The sequence below is a fragment of the Hibiscus syriacus genome, unplaced genomic scaffold (assembly GCF_006381635.1).
Source record: "Hibiscus syriacus cultivar Baekdansim isolate YM2019G1 unplaced genomic scaffold, ASM638163v2 tig00110462_pilon, whole genome shotgun sequence".
NCBI lineage: Eukaryota > Viridiplantae > Streptophyta > Magnoliopsida > Malvales > Malvaceae > Hibiscus > Hibiscus syriacus.
In genome coordinates, this window is record NW_024062747.1 from 366023 (window position 1) to 388669 (window position 22647).

Genomic DNA, 22647 nt, shown 5'->3' on the forward strand with positions numbered 1-22647 from the left:
TGTCGTGGACGAACATTGTGCTCGAAAAACATTTTTAGTTGGCGGACATTTCAAGCTGACAGGAATCTTAACCGACTACACGCCACGAGTTGCGAAATATGATCCAGAAAAAAAATTGAATATAAAATCTTCTTTTGAGTTTGGATAATATAGAGAAAGTTTGTACGTTAAAAATACACTCCAGGTTAATTAATCAACATGTCTGATAATAAACTTATCATCTTCTTGAACAGCACGCTCAATTAAAATATTATTAAAAATATATCATTCCCTCTTTAAATTAAATTGATACGGACATTTAACATTAAATAATAGATTTGTCCCCCAGAACCTAACAGTGGCACCACCGAATGTATATCATATAGCTCCAAATACAAGTGTTCATAACGACTATTAAAATTGAAATGGAGAAGCCATTTCCAAATTCTTGGGGTAAGAAAATCAAGACATTCCTCTGCAAAGTGCTATAATTTACTCGTTTGCTTTGTCTAAATTTTCAAATCATTTACCATTCAATCTATTGAACTTAACTCGATCAAGATTAGGATTAGGGGTGTTCAAATCCGGGTCCTCGGGTATTTGATTTCTCAGTCCATGTCTCAATCCAGATGTTGCGGATACCCGTAATTTAGGTACCGAATACCCCTTTTTTATTATTTTCAAATTATTAATTACAAAACATACACAAATTTAAATGTTCAAATTATATACTCCAACATCCAAACACAAAATTATTAATAATTTTGGGTGGATGTTAGTTTAATTTAATATATAAAATTATTAGTAATTATATATATATATATATAAAACTAACCAGGTACTCGGGTATCCGGATATCATTTTTTTATCATTTTCAAATTATTAATTTAAAAAAAAATATACACACATTTAAATGTTCGAATTACATACTCTAACATCTAAACATAAAATTATTAATAATTAAATTATATATATATATATATATATAAACTAACCGAGTACCCGAGAAAAACCAATTTTTTGACATGGGTCCGACCCGGGAAACGTCGGGCCAGATACCCAACCTGGTCGGATAATTTTTTTTTATAAAAATTACCTGATTTTTTTAATTTCGGGTCAATGGATCGTCAGACCGGATCAACCGGATAGGGTACTTTTAAACACCCTTAATCAAGATAGTGTATCTTATTGGTGCTTAAAATTTTACCATAGTAATTTATTATTTATATTGTGTTATGTTCCCGCGGTTAACTTTAAGAATTAAAGAAAACAACATACGAGCTTATTAATCATAAAGGTATTACAAGAATCTCTCTCTCTCCTGTCCTATCCATACATGTAGAACCAACAGACAACACAACATAGACAAGAAACCCAAGCCGAAAAAAAAAACCAAAGCTTCTCTGAGAATTCATGACTTTATTCCTATGAATAGTTGGGTTTGGAAAAATCTTAAGACATGCATTAATTTGTAATGCAAAAATTTCAGAGAATTCCCAATTCTTTATCACTGATAACAGCAATGACGAAAAAACAGGGAATCACTTAGAGAAACCAAGATAATCCGATGGAGGAAGCGACAATAACTTGGAGGCCAATATTGCGAAACTGCAGAAAACAAACAGCTGAAGAGAGCTAAGGATGATGCTACAGATTCATGGTTGGATTCCAAACCACCTCATTGATGAGCTTGAAAGACTAAAATTGGAGCTCACAATTGCTCAGAATCAAAATTCTATTTCGAATAATGTGATTTTGGAGCTTGAATCCAAACATGAGACCATTGCCAAGGACATTAGAGCCAAAAGGGACGAAGAACTCAGGGCTTTAAAGACGGTCAATGAAATGAACCGGGTTCTAGAACAAATATGCGAAGAGTTGGAACAATTGAAGGCAGACAAGGATGACGAACACAGATCAAGGTCGAAACTAAAAATACCTTGTGGCTAAGGAGGCAGAATCTTTGCACATTGCAGCTCACTTTTTGAGCGTGCGAATAGAATCAGAAGCTTTTGGAACATCAGAAAACAAAGCAATTCAATACATTGATCATGCAGAAACAGATAATTCCATGGTTGAACTAACTCAGGAAGACTATTATGCCCTAAAGAGAATATCTAAAGATGAAAAATAGTTGGCAAATTGGCGGGTTTCTGTAGCTACAGAACAGAAGGCAACAGCAGAGACCGCACGAAACTCAGCTTTATAAAGATTAGAAGAAACACGTCCAGACAAGAAATCAAAGAAGAAAAGGAGATGGCAAGATGGTTGAAGTTGAAGAAACGCAACAAGAGGAGGCAGGAGATCTGGACTTGAGACTAAGCTGGATGTAGATGAAGTCCCAAACGAAGACTTTGCATTGCGTGCCAAAAGTTCAAGCCAAAGAAATTAATCGGAATAAGCAAGGGAAGCCACAATTGATGAGCAAGTCCAAAAGCAGGAGGAATACAGTGTTGAAAGTGAAAAAGAAAATATCAATTTTAGCTCGAATAAAAAATTGTCTTGCAAGCATAAAAGGAATGTTCAGATAAATTCTAACAGACATGTATGCAAAATACAGTTCCTGCTCGGAATAAAATGTAGTATCAAAGGAATAAAAGATGAGTCTGATTTAAAATTCACCCGAGTTTGAGTATTTCCTAAAGAGAGATCAGGTAGGTCTTTTACTGTACGATACATCCTGCACAACAGCATAAATTCCATGAGTTCAAAGGAATAGACACGTATGCATGTATGCCTAGCAAAATCGGAAAATTCATACCTGATTTTTCATAATGCAAGCCGGACTATAAAAGATCTCCCACGACTGGATACATGACAATGTATGTAAAAATAAAAACCCAAAAATGGATCCTTCGAGACAAAAGGCTGCCTGCAAATCATCAAAGCACGGTTTACCAGACAAAGTGAAACATAGATAATTGGAAAGCAAACAGAAGGGTTGTTGCTGTACCATAATGTTGGCTAAAGATCTACTGAAACATTCTAGAGTATGCCTTTTTCTCCTGGTCTCGTCTATCGGCAATCTGCAGCAGTGCTTCAAATTCAATTACCTTCACAGGTGAAATAAACAGGAAGTGCGAGGTGGAAAGCATTAAATATTTATTCAGCGAAAGAATAGATTATTGTCAACCTTCTTCCTTGCAGCTGCAAGCTCTTTCTTTATTCCACCTGTGTAGTAGAAAACATTATGTAAGATGAAGGTCATCTGTCCATTGAAAAGTATATAATTGAAGGATTATGATGAATTAAAACTAAGAATGATAGCAGAAAAACGATATAACATCACGTCTCGTACTTAGGTTACAATGGTATGCAACTTTACCAGGTGACACAAAATGGCACTTCATTAATCAAATAGAAAACCTAGCAATCCCTTCCAAACCTCAAAACAGTAAAACAGAGGAAGAGAATGGAAGAGGGAAGGAGGGAGCATGGTAGGGGTTTCACGGCTGTTTCACTTGAGACAAGATTTTACTGACCGTCATTCGGCTCTAATTCCAATGCCTTTCTAAAGCTCTCGACTGCCGCATCAATGTCATTTAGTGCCATGTGAGCCTGACATCAGTTAAATACAAAAGCAATTAAAATAAAAAAAAAGTCACAGATAAAAGTGAAATTAGCCATTTAATAGTTTAAACAACATGCATTCCAGTAAAAACAAGAGCATGCAGTTTATTTTGTTATAAACACAAAAGGTTCTTCCCTCAAATCAATTAGCAAAATAAGAAACGACAATATAGTTATGCTTGAAAAAGCACTGATACTAGTAAGCAAAAAAAAAGCACAGCTACAACCTAATTTAGAAACATGACCAGCCGCCAGCGAAAAGAAATGGAAAAGAAAACGGACCAGGCAAAGTACACAATGCCAAGGAAGCAATAAACTTGGCTTTGGATATGTACAAATACTAAGCACTGACCTGGCCTTGGCGAAAGAAAGCTTTCACATTATCTTCTCCATCACGAATTGCAAAGTCAGCATCCAACAATGCTCCTCTTAGATCACCCAGTTTCAACTTGCAGGCCTAAAGCAGACAACACAGACAGCAGTTATATGAAAGGAAACAAACATCAATAACCGAAAAAAGAATATAAGTGATAGCAGATACTAACATAGAGGAACTCCCTATCATAACATGCTTTACTCAACAAATGAAGACCTAAAAATGAGAGAAAGAAGATTGGAATGATCTTGCCGTGCTAGATGACTAAACCTATGACTTATTGATGATCTAATATTTTCAAGGAAATCAAAATCTTACAGAACTATTTGTAAATATCTGAGACTTGGTCTTCCGCAAAGAGGAGCTCTTCTCTGTGTGATGACAAATTAGAAAGGAAGCAAAAAGGTCAGCAGAATAACCAGAGGATTAATGGCAATAAAATCATGATCATCAGAGAAAGAAACTAAACTATGCACCTTGATCAATGGCCTCCAGGTCCCAGCAGACATCCAAGTAGCGCAAAGCCTTCCAATATTTCCTAAGAGCAATCTTATAGTCTTGTTTCTGTAAGAGGGAACAATTAGGAATATCTAGTAACACTGTAGCAGTAAATCAAGTTCCAAAGAAAAGAACTAAAGCTATTGGTAGTCTAATGTATGGTAGAAAATGTGCCATCATGAAGCATTCATAACTCAGAAAGTACAAGGCAAACTCTTTCATAATAGTTTAAAATGTGTAGTCTATGGAAAAGGGAAAATGAAGCAAATTGTACTGCAAAAAGAACAATACAATTATATGAAATACCTTGTATTGCTCATTTCCAAAAGCTTTGATAGAGTCAACTGCCATCATCCACCAAGAAATTTCATTCGTTTTTTTATCAAGGTCAGCTGGCCAATCAGGATAAATATCACCATCCTTGAAAAAATTGGATACCCCATCATCTGCCCCCTCAGGAATTTCTCCACAATCTTCAATTATAACTTCTTGTGTGGGGTAATCCCCATCCTTGGTAGCAACATGCTCAATAGATCTAACAACACCCATTCCTTTTAAAACCTTCCCAAAAACCACATGTTTCCCGTCGAGATGAGATGTTCGAGTAGTTGTAACGAAGAATTGAGACCCATTGGTGTTAGGCCCCATATTAGCCATGGACAACATTCCTTTTCTTTCATGTTTTAACTCAAAATTTCATCTTCAAATTTCAAGCCATAAATGGATTCTCCCCAGTTCCATCACCAGCTGAAATATCCCCACCTTGTATCATAAAACCTCGGATAATGCGATGAAAGCGTACACCCTGCAAATCAAAATTGCACCATTGTAAGAAAAAGAAAAGCATTACAAAGTTGTTTGGAGGTGCATAGTCATCATTCAACGAAAGTGAAATTGCAAAAGCAAGAAACGTCTAACAGTGCCATCTTAATTTCCTTTATTTTCTAAGTTTCAAGTCATGCCTACATGCATAACATTAGAAGCCAACTGTATTTTGGAGGAAAGAAAAAGTTATCTTGCAGCTTATCTTATCACTTTCACAACAATTCCAGCTTGAAAAAAACAGAACTAAAGTTAAAGCCCATGGAAGTTCAATCTTGTTACACTTGAAACAACTTACTTTACATCACAAAACACAAAACATGCAGAGAAAAAAATGTAAGCTCTACCAAATACCCATTTACTAAGACCTATAGAAACACACAAAAAAGACTTATCACTGTCACAACAATTCGAGCTTGAAAAAACAGAACTGAAGTTAATGCCCATGAACTGAAGTTAAAGCCAATAAAAGTTCAATCTTTTTACACTTAAAACAGCTTACTTTACATCACAGAACACAAAACATGCAAAGAAAACATGTAAGATCTACCAAATACCCATTTACTAAGACTTAATACAGGATGCCAGCTACATTTAACAAAAGAAACACACAAAAAAGGCCCCTTTATCACCCACTAAACTCAAACCAAAGAACTTAGACACTTTTTGACATTCCGGGAAGAAAGAAAAAATGTTAAACGTTAAACTAGATATACTTTCATGTATCCACACATCAATATTAGAGTTCCATGATATAAGAAAGACAAAAGTTATAACCTTGTAATGCAGGGAGGCAGCAGTGTTAGATCCAATGCCTTTCTCACCAGTACACAAAGCCCTGAAATTTTCAGCAGTTTTAGGCACAACATCCTTGTACAACTCCACTACTAACCTTCCTTCTAGTTCTCCTCCTATGCTTATATCCAAATAACATTTTGGGTTCACCATTTTCCCTTCTCTCCCTGTCACTCAATTGTTTGCTTCAACTGAAAATGACCCAAAACAACCCTAATCCCAACCTTTATTTTGAACCCAAGAAAAGAAAAGAAGGGTCTTCCTCTTTTCTGGCTCCGTTCCTTTGCGGTTTTGGCTGCTGCTTTGCTTGCCTTTTGGGGTAGCCTAAGGAACCGTCGGACTTTTTGTGTTGAGTGAGTAACAGGACACGGATTTTGAGGTTAAAGCGGGGTCATATTTCCAGCCTTTACTAGAGAGAGAGGATGTTGATATCGAGGCTGTCCCATAGAATCCTATATCCATATATAATTGATTCTATATTACTTATTTAGGTAAACTATTTATTGAATTATTCATTTATTATTTAATTATTTTTTTTTAAATTAGGGTAAAGTATAGTAATGGTCACTGAACATTTTTGAAGCTTGCGTTTAGGTCCCCCAACATTTAAAACTTGCAATACAGTCCCCCAACATTTATTCCGTTTGCAATATGGTCCCCCAACTTAAACACAGTTAGAAAATTAGGATAAATTATATAAACGGTCATTGAACTTTTCAGCCACTTGAATTTAGGTCCCCCAACTTTTAAAACTTGCAAAACAGTCATCAATTTCATTCTAAACCCCAATTTCCAAAGTAATTCAATTTTATTCTAAACCCTAAATTCTAAAATACTTCAATTAAATTCTAAAATACTTCAATTTAAGGTAATATATGCTTGAAGAAAGAGTTCAAGGCACAGACACAACGAATAAAAATATATTTATATAAATGTATATTTATATTTAGATGTATAAATAAAAAATATATTCATATATTAATGTATGAATCATTTATATTTTTTGAATATTTTATTTTTAATAAGAAATTAAAATTATTAATTATATTAGAAATACTCAACTTAAGATTATATATATAATCATGAATTATAAATATGAAAAATATAATTATTAAATTTAGTTTAAAAATATATAAATCTTAAATTTATTCTTTTAAAATATTGTATCAACTAATATTTAAAAAATATATTAAATCTATCAAACAATTTATCAAATATAATATTTTTTTTATTGTAAAAATATAATATTTTCCCATCATTTATTGCTTTCAAATTTTTTGCCGAAGTTCAAATCTCATTATTTCCATTTTACATTATATTCTTTTTTTTCTGGCATTGATCATACTATTAGTATATGTATTATTGTATATCTCTTAACACAAATGATGGTGTTAGCTTAGTGGCTCCACCCTGTATCTTTCATTTGCGTGACTCAGGTTTGAGTTTGCCCAAGACCCAAATTTTACTTCTTTGTAACTTAATTTTCTTCTAATTAGGAGGTGACATGTGTCACCAATAACACATATCACGATCATGTGTTAACACATGTCAGATCCTGATTAAAATGATTAATTTATTAAATTTTATTTAATTTAGGACCAAATTGATAGCATATATAAATAATTAGGTGGTAACATGTGTCACCAATGACACGTGTCATGATCATGTGCTAACACATGTCAGATCCTAATTAAATGATTAATTTATTAAATTTTATTTAATTTAGGACCAAATTGATTATATAAATAATAAAGACTGAATGTATAATAATACCAATTCCTTTTAACTGCCACATCATCATTTTTATCAATTGGTAACGACTAGTGACTTAGTTGAAACAGTTAAATAATTATGTGGTATGATTGATAAATTTAAAAGATCGATGACAAAAGTAAAAAGGGCTAGATAGTTAAGTTGTCAACCGAGTAGTTTACACTTTTATTTATACGTCAAAATAACATTTTATAAATTTAAAATTCGAATTATTTTCAATCTCTTCTATATCCTAACTACTTTTTTTAATTAAAAAATTTCTTCAACAGATAAGAATTATACTATTATATTTATATAAAAAATACGTATCACATGAAATAAGATGAAATTAAATAATAATAAATTTGACATAATTGAATTTAATTTAAGTATTTTGGAATTTAGGGTTTAGAATAAAATTGAATTACTTGGAAATTGGAGTTTAGAATGAAATTGATGACTGTTTTGCAAGTTTTAAAAGTTGGGGGACCTAAATTCAAGTGACTGAAAAGTTCAATGACCATTTATATAATTTATCCTAATTTTCTAACTGTGGTTTAAGTTGGGGGACCATATTGCAAACGGAATAAATGTTGGGGGACTGTATTGCAAGTTTTAAATGTTGGGGGACCTAAATGCAAGCTTCAGAAATGTTCAGTGACCATTACTATACTTTACCCTTAAAATTATATTAAGTATTATATTTTTATTTTATTTTATTCATTTGTAGTTAAAAATTAATAATAATTCTGATATAATATCTTTTTATTAATTTTTAAAATTAATATGACATTATTTTATGACATCGTTAAATTTTTAACTCATATTTTAGATCTAAATGCATGCATGAGAACAAAAAATACTAATTCAACTCGTCTTTTTTCTTCATGCAATAAAAGTAATTATTTTGATTCAAATCTTCATCATCTGTAACCCTTTCTCAACTACGAATCTGTCACTTTCATTAATCACAGTTGCTGCATTCTCATTGTTGTGTGAATCCTTTCTTTTGAATTTATTAATACTACATGACCTTTTATGGATCCTGTAGCTTAATAGAATCGAATATGGCAATGAGAGGGCAGCAAAATCCAAGTTGCCAGTTATGCCCAATGTGTTCTGAAACAAAGACAACGAGTCTAAACCATGAAAGATCCTAATATTTTACATGCAGTAGTTCACATTTGAAAACCAGAAAATGCATGATTCATGACAGAAATTTCAAACTTCGATCTAGTTGACCACTTTGCAATCCTTCCTTATCTCCCCATCTTGTCCGGTCAGAACACCAATGTAGGCCATCTTCACCATCGATGCTCCAAAATCTTTTAAAAACAGATAAGGGTATTTGCTGTAGTTATCCACCATGGAAGCAGTTCTGTTATCTGTACTAAGCACATGATCCGACTGCAAAAGACCGGAGCTGTTGACGAGGTTTTTGTAGTAGCCGTTGTCGAATCTGTTTGTCGTGAGAGAATCTAAAGCAACTAGATTGGTATCTGAATCGGTTTGATCCGGACAAACACTTTGAAGACCTTTGAGAAATGATGTTTCGAGATCTGGGTCGGGCTTGCCTGAGCCACCGAAGTTGAAGAGCCTTTGTTTGAAAGTGAAACATTGAGCAAAGCCAATGGTGTGAGCACCTGCACTTAAAAAGAAACAGTGACAGGGTTTTGTTTTGATTTTGAACCAGGAAAAAAGGTGATCAAAGATTGATTGTTTATGACATTGAAATGAAACCATGCCTGATAGAACAACCACATCTTTTGTGTCCAGACCCTTTGAATTGAACTTTGAAATTATGTTGTCTAAGGACTCAAATGGTGACGGGAGTTGATTAGCTGCAGTCTTGTTCACTGTTCGTCCGTCTCGGCGACCTAAGGGTACCATCCAAAACGACGCCCCTGCCTGCGAGATTAAGAGCTGGATTACCGACTCGAATACACGGACGATAACAATATATGATCTGGTTAAAAGCAAATGAAATATGAAAATGTTACTTACAATATTAGCAGCATCTCTTGCTGCAAGAGTTAATATATCAGTGCAGGAAACAGTTGATGGGCAAAATTTCTCAACATTGCCCTTAATTTTGTCAATAACCTCATAGCCTCTTACTGAATTTTGATTAGGCACCGCAGTTTTCTCCCCCACAAAAGTTGAGCCAATATCATCAAGTAGGATCGAACCATCACATCCCTGGAGAAGAAAAAACAAGAAAGATTCAATTTATATACGCTGAAACTAGAGCTATGTTCATAATTGAACATTTATTTTATCTGACTCTTCATTTTTTTTCTGAAGTACCAATAACATAGAGTACTAGACGTCGATAGATTACATTAACAAAACAATCATGGAAGTGAAGCCGAACGAGAGAGGCTGCCATTCGAGTATCATTCGCAATGGCCGACCAAACACCAAATCTAACAATCTTTGTGAGATTAGGACAAGTGCTGTCATAGAATCTATAATCAAGTTGACAAAACACCAGGTGACTCAGGAAAAAGATGTGAACAAGGGGAAGTTTGATGAAGGCTTTTCGTTCCATATCGGCGAAATGTAGGTAAACACCGAAATTTGAATCCGGACTTGTCTCGTTGCTCGAACAGTGGAAACTAAGAGCTATTTATACACAAATTAAACCAGAGGAGAATTGAATACAATACGTGATAGTGGTAGAGGCATTATCTGATTCTGATGTCCACTTCAATAGGTCTGGTACAATCCCATGTATCTTCCCATTGAAAATTGCTAGAAAGTGGCATCACTGGTGTATTCCTCTAGAAGAAAAAGGTCACTGTAAATTATAGTCACTCAAGTTTGACTTAAGTGTGTACCATGTGAAGAAAAACTGGGCTGCCAAAGTTCAATGGCATGCGAAAATACTTTATATTTATATGCCGAAAGTAAGATCAGTAAGCGTAGTAGTGGAAAATACACCTCAGGGATGGTTTAATGGAGTGGTGAAATAGATCCATCAGTGGCAATTTGCATATCAGCTACCGACATGTAACCAGCAATGGATAAATATTATTCAATGTAAGCATGAACCTGCAACGTGTATTGTTCAGATTCAAGTATCGTATATTTGTTTGACACGAGTATGTTCTATTTTTTTTTCATGTGTTTTAATTATCCTTAGAAGGTGATATCTATATAACCTTCTTCAGGTATATGTAAGACATTAGATACGTGTTGTACATAAAAGAATCGGCTTCTAACCCCTTGAAAAAATCAATAATAATAATAATAGTTTATGATTTACGAGTCTAGTTATAAACCTTATTGTAATTTCAGATTTTTTTTCTTGTTTAATAAAATTAGTTGTTTTTATTTAAAAATAATAATATAGCGTGTAACTATAAAGGCGAGTGAAGCTAAGTGGGAGCAGTTGGATCTAATTCGCCATTATAAGAGTGGGAAACAATAAGAAATAAAGATGAGCTCAAGAGGGTTTATTAAATCAATTGTTTTTCAAGGCAATTAAGTTTAAGTCAATCATTTTTTTTATGATTTTTTTATATAACTTTATGAATATAATGATAAAATATAATATATTTCTCAAAATAAAAATTTAATTACGTTACACTCTTAAAAATACATATTCGAATATCATAATAAAGATCAAAAGAATTCAATCCATAAAAATATTGCAAACAGAACATGGATTACATCATTATTCTTTTGATTTATTTCATTGTTACTTTATTGATTTTTATTAATTAAATGAAAAAAATTCCATGAATTTTCGTACTCGTATTTTCTAATATAACATAAAAAGATAAATTTATTACTGCGAATAATTGAGTTCAAATAGTAATAATAGAAGAAAATTGCTCGAACAATGTATGAACCAGAGGCAGAGGATGGCAGAGTAGCTATGATGTGGGAATTAAAAGAGAAATGATATATGGCTAACTTACACTTTCTAAAATCTACTTATGGAGTTTAAAATGTCACCTTCTGTAAGAATATTCATGGATTGGGGGGGGGGGGAAAGAGAGCTTTCACAATTTTGGAAGCTCTGAAAAAATAGTCAGTAATTTACAAAAAGACCAGTCCCTGGATAGGCATCCAGGACGAAAAAGCTTCAGAAACTTCGATAAGGCATCGAAGACGGCAATCCGATAGGGAGGTTATAGTTCGGTTCTCCACGGTCATGTGTTGGACCGCAATGTTTCTTCGTTTCTTCAATGTTATTTGAAGATATGGTTCTTCTTAGGCTCCTGGTTATTAGATCTACTAATGGTACTGGAAGGGCTGGGGTGATGAGTACTTGGACCCGAGGACGGGGAATACAAACTAGGAGGAACCTCAAGGGTTGAACGAGGAGAATAACGCGGTGCTGCTGATAGCTCAGAATGCTTGTAATGAGATCGTTGTGCGGTTTCACTGGAGAAAAAGAATTATTCATGAAGATGAAATTGACAGTCGAGAAAAGAAAGCATACGATTGAATTTGACAGTCACAATATGCAAATGTCATGTAACTCTTACCTGTCAGGGGTCACAGGTTTTGAATTTTGCAAGCTAGGCTGTACCGGCAACTGAGCCAGTTTAAATTCAGATCGCTCAACTGGACTAAGGGGAGCATCCTGCATATTATTAAACTAATTATGAACTAAACTATTATATGCTAATGGCGACAACAGGGTATGTATTCTTGTTTACCCCTACTTTTATGCCATTAAAGGATGAGGCACCCGACTGTAGTGGGCTTTTAACAAATCGGTGCTCTAGTAATACGCTTGCAGATGGTCTCTCTGCAGGATTTCTTTTGAAACAGCAACGCAGGAAATCCTTCTCCTCGGATGATAAGGTTTCGGGTATGGGAGGGTATCCCGCATCACTTTAAACATAGCGGCAGCCTGCATTAGCAAAAAGAACACAGAAGTTCGAAACGTCTCTTATTTAAAAACAAACCCGACAAAGCAATTGAACTTGTCCTTCCTTGCACGCAAGTAGGGAACTCTTTAACTTTTAATGATTGGCATACAATGCATGATTATTAAGTTCAGAACCCAACTTTTTATTTTCTTTTTTCCGTAATCTGATGTCATTTCATGCAACAATGGAAAGTTGGAATGCTCAAAATTTTCTCCAAGGCTCAGCTGATTTATAACGTGAATCAAGATACACCAGGTGCTTACCCCTTCATACTCACTCCATGGTGCTTTACCAGTGAACATTTCGATAATTGTACATCCCAAACTCCAAATATCAACAGCGAGAGCAAGCTCGGAACTATTATCTTTCTGCATCACTGCTTGCATAAGCTGTAGAGAAATGAGCAGTGTCAGTATGTTCAAAATACAAAAATCATAGAAGTATAAAATTGCGAGATGCTACCTCTGGAGCCATCCAGTAAGGGCTTCCCTTCAAAGGTAGGTCAGCTCTTTGTCCAGTAAGCTGCGCAGCAAAACCGTTAAAAAGCTATTCAAGCTGAATCAGAAAAAAAACAACTAACCAGTTATGATTATGATGATGATAGCATCTGCCACACCAAGCTAATCAACTCTAGTATTCATACAAAGATTTAATTAATCTGCCTACCTAGTTCATTTGTGCTTATGTCCATTTATATTAGCCACTTCTTTTATGCTTAAGAAAATTTTCCAATAAATGATTGGAGTTGTGGGGATGAATGCAGTAAATGATCCTATGGTTAAAACTATAGATGTCTTATCTGTAACCAGTATGTGTCGCAAGACTGGAGAGATATGAAACTTACATGTTTGGACATTCCAAAGTCAGCAAGCTTGACAACTCCACATGCATCAACAAGCAGATTAGCTCCTTTAATATCCCTGAACATAAAAAGATACACAGCATATTAAGCCACCAATATTTCATTATAGAATACTGAGATAGGTTTTTTCCTCTCGTCAAACTACTAGTTTTTCCATGCTTAAATTTTAATTGGACAGAAAGAAGTCATTCACTTATATACTCTAATAGGCTGTTTTTAACCCCAGATGAGGGCAGTGCTTTGTACCCGTGGATTGTCTTCGTGATGTGCAGGTAAGCTAACCCAGAAAGAGTATGACGAGTAAAATTGCGAACAACATATTCGGTTATGGCACAACAGTGATCACAAACATATTTATTAATTGAACCAGTATGAACATACTCCAGATATATATAGACTTGTTTTCCACCTGCATGCGGTAATTTTTATTCCTTAATAGAAATTCTTACGATATTAAGTGGAACAAAAGGATAGAAGAAATCCACAACATGCAATCAGCACTTACTATTTCACTACCATAATAATGCACTATATTTGGATGCTTGAGATGGCTAAGAACCTTGATCTCCTGCAATAAAGAATGTAGTTAAGGCTCCATAAAAGAACAAACAGCTTTAGGTAACCATCACTTCTATCTCCCTAGGATGAAGCAATGTAATATTTTTGGCAGAAAAACCTGTTCTAATTGCTTTATACACTGCAGATTTTGGGTCATCTGGAAATATTTCGTCTTCCTTCATTGCACGTAAAGCTCCAGTTTCTTTGTTAGAAACAAGAACCCATTTTAGTCTTTAGATGACAAGTGCAATAGGTGGCAAAGACCAAGAGAAATTATACACGGTATACCTGTTACTGGCAACATAAACACTTCCAAATGTACCGCGACCAATAAGCTTGCCCTTTTGCCATTTAGAATTCATTGGCAATGACTGGTTTATTAGCAACTTGGGAAATGGAAGATGGTGGGGAAGCCAAGCCAACTCCTGGAGGAAGAGGTAACGGATGGACAGAGATATGGCCATTATTTTCAGGTCGCAATGATGAGATATCAATAATCTCAAGTGACAACCTTCGATGTATTGGTGAAGGAGGTCCACTTTGGCTTCTGTTACTTCGAGTAGGACTTCGATTTGGTAGACTGTGAAGTGGAGTATGATCAGTGGTAGATGCATTGTAATCATGGACTGTTCGGGAAGGAAGCCCTGCAACATCTAATGGCTTCATCTCCGGGGCTGAACAAAATTGATTACTTGCAGGAGCAATATAATGCGGAAACACGTCGGCAGCACTCAGTCTTTGTGGGGTAGCTACAGGGCTCGCAATCTGACTCGTTGGAGCACTGCTAATAGGAAAATGCACCATAAACTCATCCTGATTACTATCCCCTTTAATCACTTCTTGTTGCAACCCCCTAGAGCAAGATATTGTTTCCACGTTCTTCTTCGTCTTCCTCAAGTCACGAGAAGCAAACACACTGTAATTGGAGAAATTAGAAAGCTGATTTTAGAAAAACCAGCTAAAACAAGTTATCAGAAAATAACTCCGATGACTATAAATATAAAACCTAAATAAAGTACAAATCTAACTTTCAGATAGAACATTTAGATTATCAATTAAAGTAGTATTGCGATCGTGAATATATCATCCTTAAGCTCATAATTCATTTCTAGCATTTAAATTATCAATTAAATAGTATTACATTAGGAAGATATCATCCATCCTTTAGGAATTTGTTTCTGAAACATTCACAGAACGAAGACATCAAATGATTGGAAATAGAGAATAATAAGACATAATAAATTGGTCATTGTTGAATTAAATAATCAAATAAGTCTGCATGAAATATTGTTTCAATTACATTTCTATTCAAAAGTTCATAATCAAATAATATATAATTTGAAATCTTCAAATAAAAATTCAAATGATATATGAATTTATTTCATCATAAATTTCAAAATAAAAATTCAGCTGAAATAATATTTTAATAATTTACTCAATTACTAACTCAATTAGCGAAGGAGTAGTTTCATCTGCTTTATCTGTATCTCTATCCTCTAAACCTTTACAATGTCCAACTTCCTTCGGCGACAGCAACCTTTGCTCCCCGTCTCCATCTGGAACCGGAAGCGGGAGCGGCAAAGGCATAGCCAAGGCCGACGCCGACGATGACTTGGAAGCCCGCGAAGGGGGTGACGACGGAGTATCGCAACCGCCATCGGACAGCAGCGAAACCACCGCTTCCTCCTGATGAGGAATTTCCTGGTCGGTTAGATTCCTCGGCTCCTTGTACCTTCTAAACCTAGCTCCGGCAATACTAAACCCCAAGTAGTAACGTGATTTGGGACGTTGGTTCCGCTGATAATGATTATTATTATTATCTTCAGTATATTTCAGCGACGGCGAGGAGGAGCTGCGGGAGGAGAAAGAAGATGAAGAAAACTAAATATTATGAAAACAACGCATGGCTAGAAATCATACTGAAAAATCAGAATAAATTATTCAAATTTGAATTGAAGGAAATAACGAGAGGAATATCCATGGAAGGATGATGATGTTCCAAAGGATTGGATGAGCAATGGCGTTCTTGGTTTAAAAATTCGGATATAGAGAAACCAGTTTCTTTTCCTTTTATGAAACATTGCGCGGTTAATAACAGAAAAGCCTTCTTTACTTTTAAAGAGCTACGCCTCTAGCTGCTTTAGCATCTGCTCCTTACACTTTTTTTATTTTAATAAAATAAAATAAATAATTTGACAGTTTTATTTTAATAATAGTTAATTGCAACAACCCTCTTCCATCATGGCTTCAATTTTAAAGCACAAGCTCGGTTCGAAGTACATTCTTAAATGTCTTGTCTATTGGGGAATTTCAAAGCAGCACATCAAGAAATATCATCATTGGTCTTGACTCATGCTTAGTTATACCTTCATGGGCTCGGGATTTTCGGAATACATCGGCACAATCTTACATATAGGCATGCTTTCATTCTTGCTTAGAAGCTTCATGGATGGATGAACTTCGATATCATGCATCGTCACTCTATCATCGATATCTAATTCGCTCACATCCACCTCAATTTTTAGAGGAATGTGTTCTGCTGGGCATTGAAACTTCAAACTACTTCGTATCCTGTTAAAGTAGCCACCTGTTATGGCATCAAACTATCATCAAACAGTTCATGAAACGACCAAGTATAATCTGATTGTCAAAAACTTTGAATAGATTAAGCATTGACAAATCAATGAAAGATATACTTGTAAATCCCAGATTTAAATAACAAAAAAAGGAACGATAATAAGACATACATCATGTTCTAGTGCATTACCGCTTGCAACAAGATATTTGATAAGTTAACATCATTTAGTGCAACCATAAAAAGTGAAATGCGAGGAAAGACAATTAACATGGCATGGAATGAGCAAGATAGTATGTGGATAGCAAGGAGCAAAGCTCCAAGAATTGGTAAGGATACCCAAGATCGATAAGGAGAAAACATTGATGTATACATTTAACAATTTTTGATGCCATAAAACTGAATAAAAAATTGTAGTATCTAACCTAATTATCCATAACAGAACACTAAAAAATATGATTTATAAACAACAGAAGTTTCAAAATCATATACAAACACATATGCAGGAAGATGCATACATGTAATCACTAAAAGATTCTCAACCTAATGTCACTTATATGTTTCAATTTTGTCTGCATTTCCCTAGTACGAAAGCAAACAATTATGTTCCAATGAAACAAGAAGAATCATGTGATACATTTTTAGACATAAGTATGGAAATATAACCTTCCAAAAACACAAATTGAGATTGATTTAATACTTTCATCTAAACGGGGCAGTGGACAAGAAAATGGACATCACATAGTAAAATTTAAACCTTGGATAACATTAACATCGATCAAACAAAGATGAAATGGGGAGAATTGCAGTAAATTTTATACCTTTCTTAAGACCAGGGCAATCCTCTAATCCTTTGAAAACAACAGGCACGTCAACCTTCAGCTCAGTACCTTCATCCGCCCAAACAAACGCCAAATTCATTATTTTACCAGTCTCCTCGTCCCTGTGAATCTATAAAAACATCCAAAAAAAAACAAAATTTGAACTTGGGTAACAATAAAAGCTAAGAATTAACAAAAAATAAAAACTTGCCTTGATAGGTAAAACTCTCCCGGATTCAAGTAAGACTGAAGACCCAGAACCGGCCCGGATCTGAAGCTGGAACGTCGTGGAACAAAAGAAAGGGAGTTCAACCGACTTGATAATGGATCGAATCTGCTTTCCTTCGGTAGTCAAAAGTTGTTTCCTTGACGGGGAACGGTTGCTTGGGTTTTTCTCCAGCAAACCTTGAGAGAAAACCACTGCGGGGATTCTACCTTGGGCTCTATCACGGCTCGAGATACGGCTCCCGGTGCATTCTCGAGGGATGGCTTGGATGGTGTGATAATGGAGGGAGCTCGCCGGTGATGTTTGGATCACCGTTTTCAGGCCGCGCCACAACCTGGACATTTGGCCGGAGTGTGGGCTGTTGACAGTTGATCTGACTTGGTTTGATTTCTGGAAATGAGGGTTTTGTGGATGGTTAGTTATTTGGGGCTTAAAAATGGGCCTTTTTTAGGCATGGTATTAATATACCCGGTTTTTTTCCCCTTTTAATGAAGCAAAGCTAAAGAATTACGGCTTTAGCGTAATTTTATTTTTATTCTTGTATTCGTTTCTTAATGTCATCCCTTTTATTAATTATATTAATTTCAAATTTTAAATGAGTATTAGGATTGTAACGATAATCGTCGTTAATTATTATATTATTGATATAATAATTATTCAAGTAATCTCAATAATAATAAAAATATTATTTTATTTAATTATAAGATAGTATCTATAGGTGTTTATTCACGTAATCTACAAGCAGAGATCATGCCACAATCTTCAACAATACTTCATTAATTGATTGAGAAATGTGTTTATTCTTCCAACTAAAAAGTTACATGTAATGAACTCGTCCGGCACGAAAACACACCGAAAATTAATATTTCAAGGAAGAATTTTTTTTAGCTGATTAATTAAGTTAATATCTTATAAATAACATTATACAATACTATCCGTCTCTGATCTGTCATACTACTTGATTGGTCTTTCTTTTTGTATTATTAAGATTCCTGATCTTGGGAAAGGTTATCTCATCAAGTCATTGACTACAATGTTGGACAACATCAACACCTGCAATCAATCGATCAACACTTCTCACGAAAAGATTGGATTCATTCTATTCGAGTCCGAAGATTTACCTAGATGCTCTAAAAAAAGGTATTCCACCCCCCCCCCCATTAACCTTGGGAGAAAGGACAGTTAGAGCTAGGGACAGATGCAGATATCTGTATCAGTGGGTATGAATATAAAAAATTATATTAAAAATTTAGGGGTGCGAGATTATAAAATCTCAGGTGTGGAAGTCAAGTAATTTATATAAAACACAAAGAAAAACCCTAATATATAAGGGAATTTAAAATTTCTAGGAGGTGTGACCGCACCTCAACACCTCTCTTGGTCCATACCCTGGCTATAGCATTACGTGACCTCTTCTTCCCTTCATTGACCATCGTAACATCAACCTTATTATCTTGTATGTCATATGTAGAGGAGTAGAAGATGAGGAGATATTTTTACTTGCCGTAAAAGACTTGTTATTGGAGAAATGAAAAATCTTTATCTTTGGATAACAAGTGTTGGAATTATCCACCCCTTTACCTCTATCCCTTTGCATCATATTTGAATTCCGAATATGCAACTTATTTGTAAAAGAAACTTTATTAACTGAGACAATGGGAGTAGATGAACCGGATTTCAAGAATGTGTTCGTATTTATTTGTTTATTTTTGTATTTGAGTTGTGTTCGTTTAAATTTTTAATATCGTGTTCATATTTGTTTATTTTTTAAGGTGGTCGTGTTTGGCTCATTTAGCTTTTGCAAACATGTTCGTTTAATGTTTGTCAATATGTTCGTTTAGCATTCGTGGATATATTGACGAAATTACACCATTAGTTCTTAAGCTCCTTAGGCTTCATAGTTTGAACTCTGAAATTCACAATGTGTTCAATTTAGTCCCTACCTTCACCAATATTTAAAATGTAAAAAGAAATAAAAGGAAAAGAAGAATCAGGTAAACATTATAAACGAGTTTATTCGTGTATATAAACAAACCAAACATACATTTATTTATGTTTGTTCTTTTATTAAATGAACATAAAAATTTTATTCGTACTTATGTATCTAGCTTAATAAACAAACATAAATAAATATTATACAAAAGATTCACCAATAATCCATCGAAATTCTGCATCAAACTTCCTCTTGTATCTCTGCAGTCAATCTCTAACAATTTCCTTCTTCAAACCCGCACATTTGTATATTCATGAATATTAGTTCTGTTGTGGATAAAACATGAGAAAGTGTAAAATGGTTTAATGAAATTTTAATTTTTAAGTTATCCATCTAAGTTTATTCAAACAATTAAATAAATTTTATTTATTAAAAACTATAATGCACATGGGTGGTAGATTTTAATTTTTTTTAAAAGTATCACTTTATTTAAATTTAATATATTGATATATTATATTTGTTAAAATATATCAATATAATAAAAAATATAATATATATTAAATTTAAATAAAGTGATATTTTATGTTTAAATTTTTACGTGTGCTGGGATAATATGAATTAAATAATTTTTTTCCTAAAACCACCTAATTGAACTTGAAAAGAAAACTTTAAAATTTCATATGGATTTCAAAAAATTTAATTATTTTTTATCCAAATCAATAAATTTATTTTCAAATTGTAAAAAATCCGTCTTTATTTTACTTCGTCTAATGCTTTCCTCCTAATACAACCATAGGTGTGTTGTGCATTAATCCAAATTTAAATTAAAAAAATCACATATAATGATATCATGACCATATAATCTCAATACCTTGGAGTTGACATATTGATGAGTCAAACTGAAATTGAGAGTCGATTGTTAATTTATACCTTCTTCTATTTATGGTATTAATTGAATTATATGCAAGAATTTAATATTATCATACAATCAAGATTGATAATAACAATTATTTCCCTTATCATAAAAATTCTACAATATTTGATTCGTCTGACAATTAATTCACCCTCTTAACCAAAAATAAAAATGATGCCTTTCCCCCCCCTTAATTTCCTCAATTTCTCCATTGGTTGACATCGTTAATTAAGTGGGCAATCTCGGTAATAGATGCAGAAAATGCAGGGACAAAGAGGTAACTGAGACATATCCAGTAAGTTGATTGCTCAGTCATCCTCTGTGTTAATAATAGGTTTATTCTTATTTAATTTGTTTAGTTTTCAACAGTACAAACAAAAAATTGTTTTAGTATAGAGAGAGAAGAGAGAGATTTACATATTTGATCTGTAAGTTTTGGGAAATGCAAAAACTCCATCTTTCAATGGAATTAGTTCTTAGAAAAGAACCAACTTTTGTTGGTTTCTCTTTTTAAACATTTCCTCCGGTGGCAGTTTCAACAAAAGGTAAGGTTTTTGAATGATCAAAATCTTTGTTTTCATGGACTGTTCTTCTTGCTCTTGGATCGTAATTAAATTGAATCAGAAGGTGTGGTTTTTAATATTTTTTGTTTGATTTCCCATCTCAATGCACTTTTAACACTTTTACATTAAATCTCAAATCGCTCACTGCTCCTAGATCTCTCTTCTTTCTTCTTCTATTGATTTTTAAATTTTGTGGAAACCCATGAATATGATCGAATATTGATGATCTTGGTTCATTTCAGTTTAACTACAGTACAAAAGATAATAATAAAAGAGGGGGATTCATTATCGGAGATGTCATCGTCGAGCTCTCCTTGCGCGGCATGCAAGTTTCTTCGTCGGAAATGCACTCAAGAATGCGTCTTTGCACCCTATTTTCCGCCAGACAATCCGCAGAAATTCCAGAACGTCCACAAGGTGTTCGGTGCCAGCAACGTAGCCAAGCTGTTAAACGAGCTCAACCCTTCCCAACGTGAAGACGCCGTTAACTCTTTAGCCTACGAGGCCGAGGCCCGTCTCCGAGACCCCGTCTACGGCTGCGTCGGCCTCATCTCCATCTTGCAACACAGGCTCAAACAAATGCAACACGATCTCACCAATGCCAAGAAAGAGCTCGCCACTTACATCGGTCCTCAGGCTTTGCTTCCTATTCTACAACCGCCTGTGTTTTTGCAACAACAACACGTTGGTGGCAACCCTAATTCTATGATGCAACAAAATATGACGCCGGTGATGGCTATTCCCACGGCGGCGTCGGTTTCACACGGTGGTCAGTTGGTGATAAGAGAACAACAACAGCAACAGTTATTTGAGGCTCAACAGCAATTGGCTGCAGTGGTAGCAGCAAGGGAACAAGAAGATTTGCTTAGAGGATATGAACAGCAGCAACAACATCAGGGTCAACAGCAAGAGATTGTGAGGTTTAATAGTGGATTTGAAGGTGGTGCTGGTGCAGTCACTGCCACTGGTTTTAATCAAATACCAACTGCAGCCACCATGTCACCTTCTTTGGCTTTAGGGAGCTTTGATAACCCTTATCAGATTCTGACACAACAGCTAGATCATCCCCATCATCAGTCTTCTCATGGAAGTCATCCACTTCAAGCACAGCTTTTGATTCAGACAGAACAAGGGCAACCACGACAACAAAATCAGCAACCCCAAAGATCAGAAAGTGAGGGTAGGAGTTCTGGTCCTTGTTGAATAAACAAGAAGCCTTTTCTTTTTTTCCTTTGTGGTTGCAGATTGAATGCCAGCTGCCTGCCTTCCCACTTTTTCATGACAGCAATCTTTCATTCTAGGTAAAGTGTTTTGATTTTCCCTTGTTCATTAACTCACTGTTTTATACCTGTATGAAGGGTGTTTGATTGTTCTGTCATTGTGTGCAATATGTTAGGCACTAGAACATGAGAAGTAGCAGCCTTAAAAGACTGACCTGAATATCCACATCTTATTTTCTACCTACCTAATCTATTTCCTTGATGAAAATTTCCGGGAAATGATCATTATACCAGG

General features: G+C 34.7%; 3 protein-coding genes and 2 pseudogenes across 3 annotated transcripts; 1 reads left to right on the forward strand and 4 right to left on the reverse strand.

Annotated features, from left to right (window-relative positions):
• Positions 1 to 2439: 2439 nt before the first annotated feature.
• On the reverse strand, positions 2440 to 6470 carry LOC120127152 (annotated as a pseudogene).
• Positions 6471 to 9003: 2533 nt separating this feature from the next.
• On the reverse strand, positions 9004 to 10384 carry LOC120127153 (peroxidase 10-like). Its single transcript, XM_039145142.1, has 4 exons — positions 10134 to 10384; positions 9797 to 9991; positions 9538 to 9700; positions 9004 to 9435 (listed from the first exon to the last, which is right to left on the reverse strand). Exons 1-4 carry the CDS (start codon positions 10341 to 10343, stop codon positions 9026 to 9028), a joined length of 978 nt encoding a protein of 325 aa, XP_039001073.1. The 5' UTR covers positions 10344 to 10384; the 3' UTR covers positions 9004 to 9025.
• A 1413-nt stretch (positions 10385 to 11797) lies between these two features.
• LOC120127151 lies at positions 11798 to 16103 on the reverse strand (annotated as a pseudogene).
• Positions 16104 to 16285: 182 nt separating this feature from the next.
• Positions 16286 to 18158, reverse strand: LOC120127154 (50S ribosomal protein L25-like). Its single transcript, XM_039145143.1, has 3 exons — positions 17709 to 18158; positions 17498 to 17627; positions 16286 to 16688 (listed from the first exon to the last, which is right to left on the reverse strand). Exons 1-3 carry the CDS (start codon positions 18063 to 18065, stop codon positions 16462 to 16464), a joined length of 714 nt encoding a protein of 237 aa, XP_039001074.1. The 5' UTR covers positions 18066 to 18158; the 3' UTR covers positions 16286 to 16461.
• A 3268-nt stretch (positions 18159 to 21426) lies between these two features.
• LOC120127155 (LOB domain-containing protein 36-like) lies at positions 21427 to 22427 on the forward strand. Its single transcript, XM_039145144.1, has one exon. The coding sequence runs from the start codon at positions 21427 to 21429 to the stop codon at positions 22333 to 22335; it is 909 nt and encodes a 302-aa protein (XP_039001075.1). The 3' UTR covers positions 22336 to 22427.
• Positions 22428 to 22647: the final 220 nt, after the last annotated feature.

Excerpts from the sequence above, each read along its gene's own strand:
- LOC120127153 (XM_039145142.1), bottom strand. The coding sequence starts at position 10,343 with ATGGAACGAAAAGCCTTCATCAAACTTCCCCTTGTTCACATCTTTTTC. Across the intron at positions 9,992-10,133 it reads TCCATGATTGTTTTGTTAAT|GGATGTGATGGTTCGATCCT; the intron begins GTAATCTATCGA and ends TTTCTTCTCCAG. Across the intron at positions 9,436-9,537 it reads AGATGTGGTTGTTCTATCAG|GTGCTCACACCATTGGCTTT; the intron begins GCATGGTTTCAT and ends TTTTAAGTGCAG.
- LOC120127155 (XM_039145144.1), top strand. The coding sequence starts at position 21,427 with ATGTCATCGTCGAGCTCTCCTTGCGCGGCATGCAAGTTTCTTCGTCGG.
- LOC120127154 (XM_039145143.1), bottom strand. The coding sequence starts at position 18,065 with ATGTCCAGGTTGTGGCGCGGCCTGAAAACGGTGATCCAAACATCACCG. Across the intron at positions 17,628-17,708 it reads GGAGAGTTTTACCTATCAAG|ATTCACAGGGACGAGGAGAC; the intron begins GCAAGTTTTTAT and ends ATGTTTTTATAG. Across the intron at positions 16,689-17,497 it reads TTGCCCTGGTCTTAAGAAAG|GTGGCTACTTTAACAGGATA; the intron begins GTATAAAATTTA and ends ATGCCATAACAG.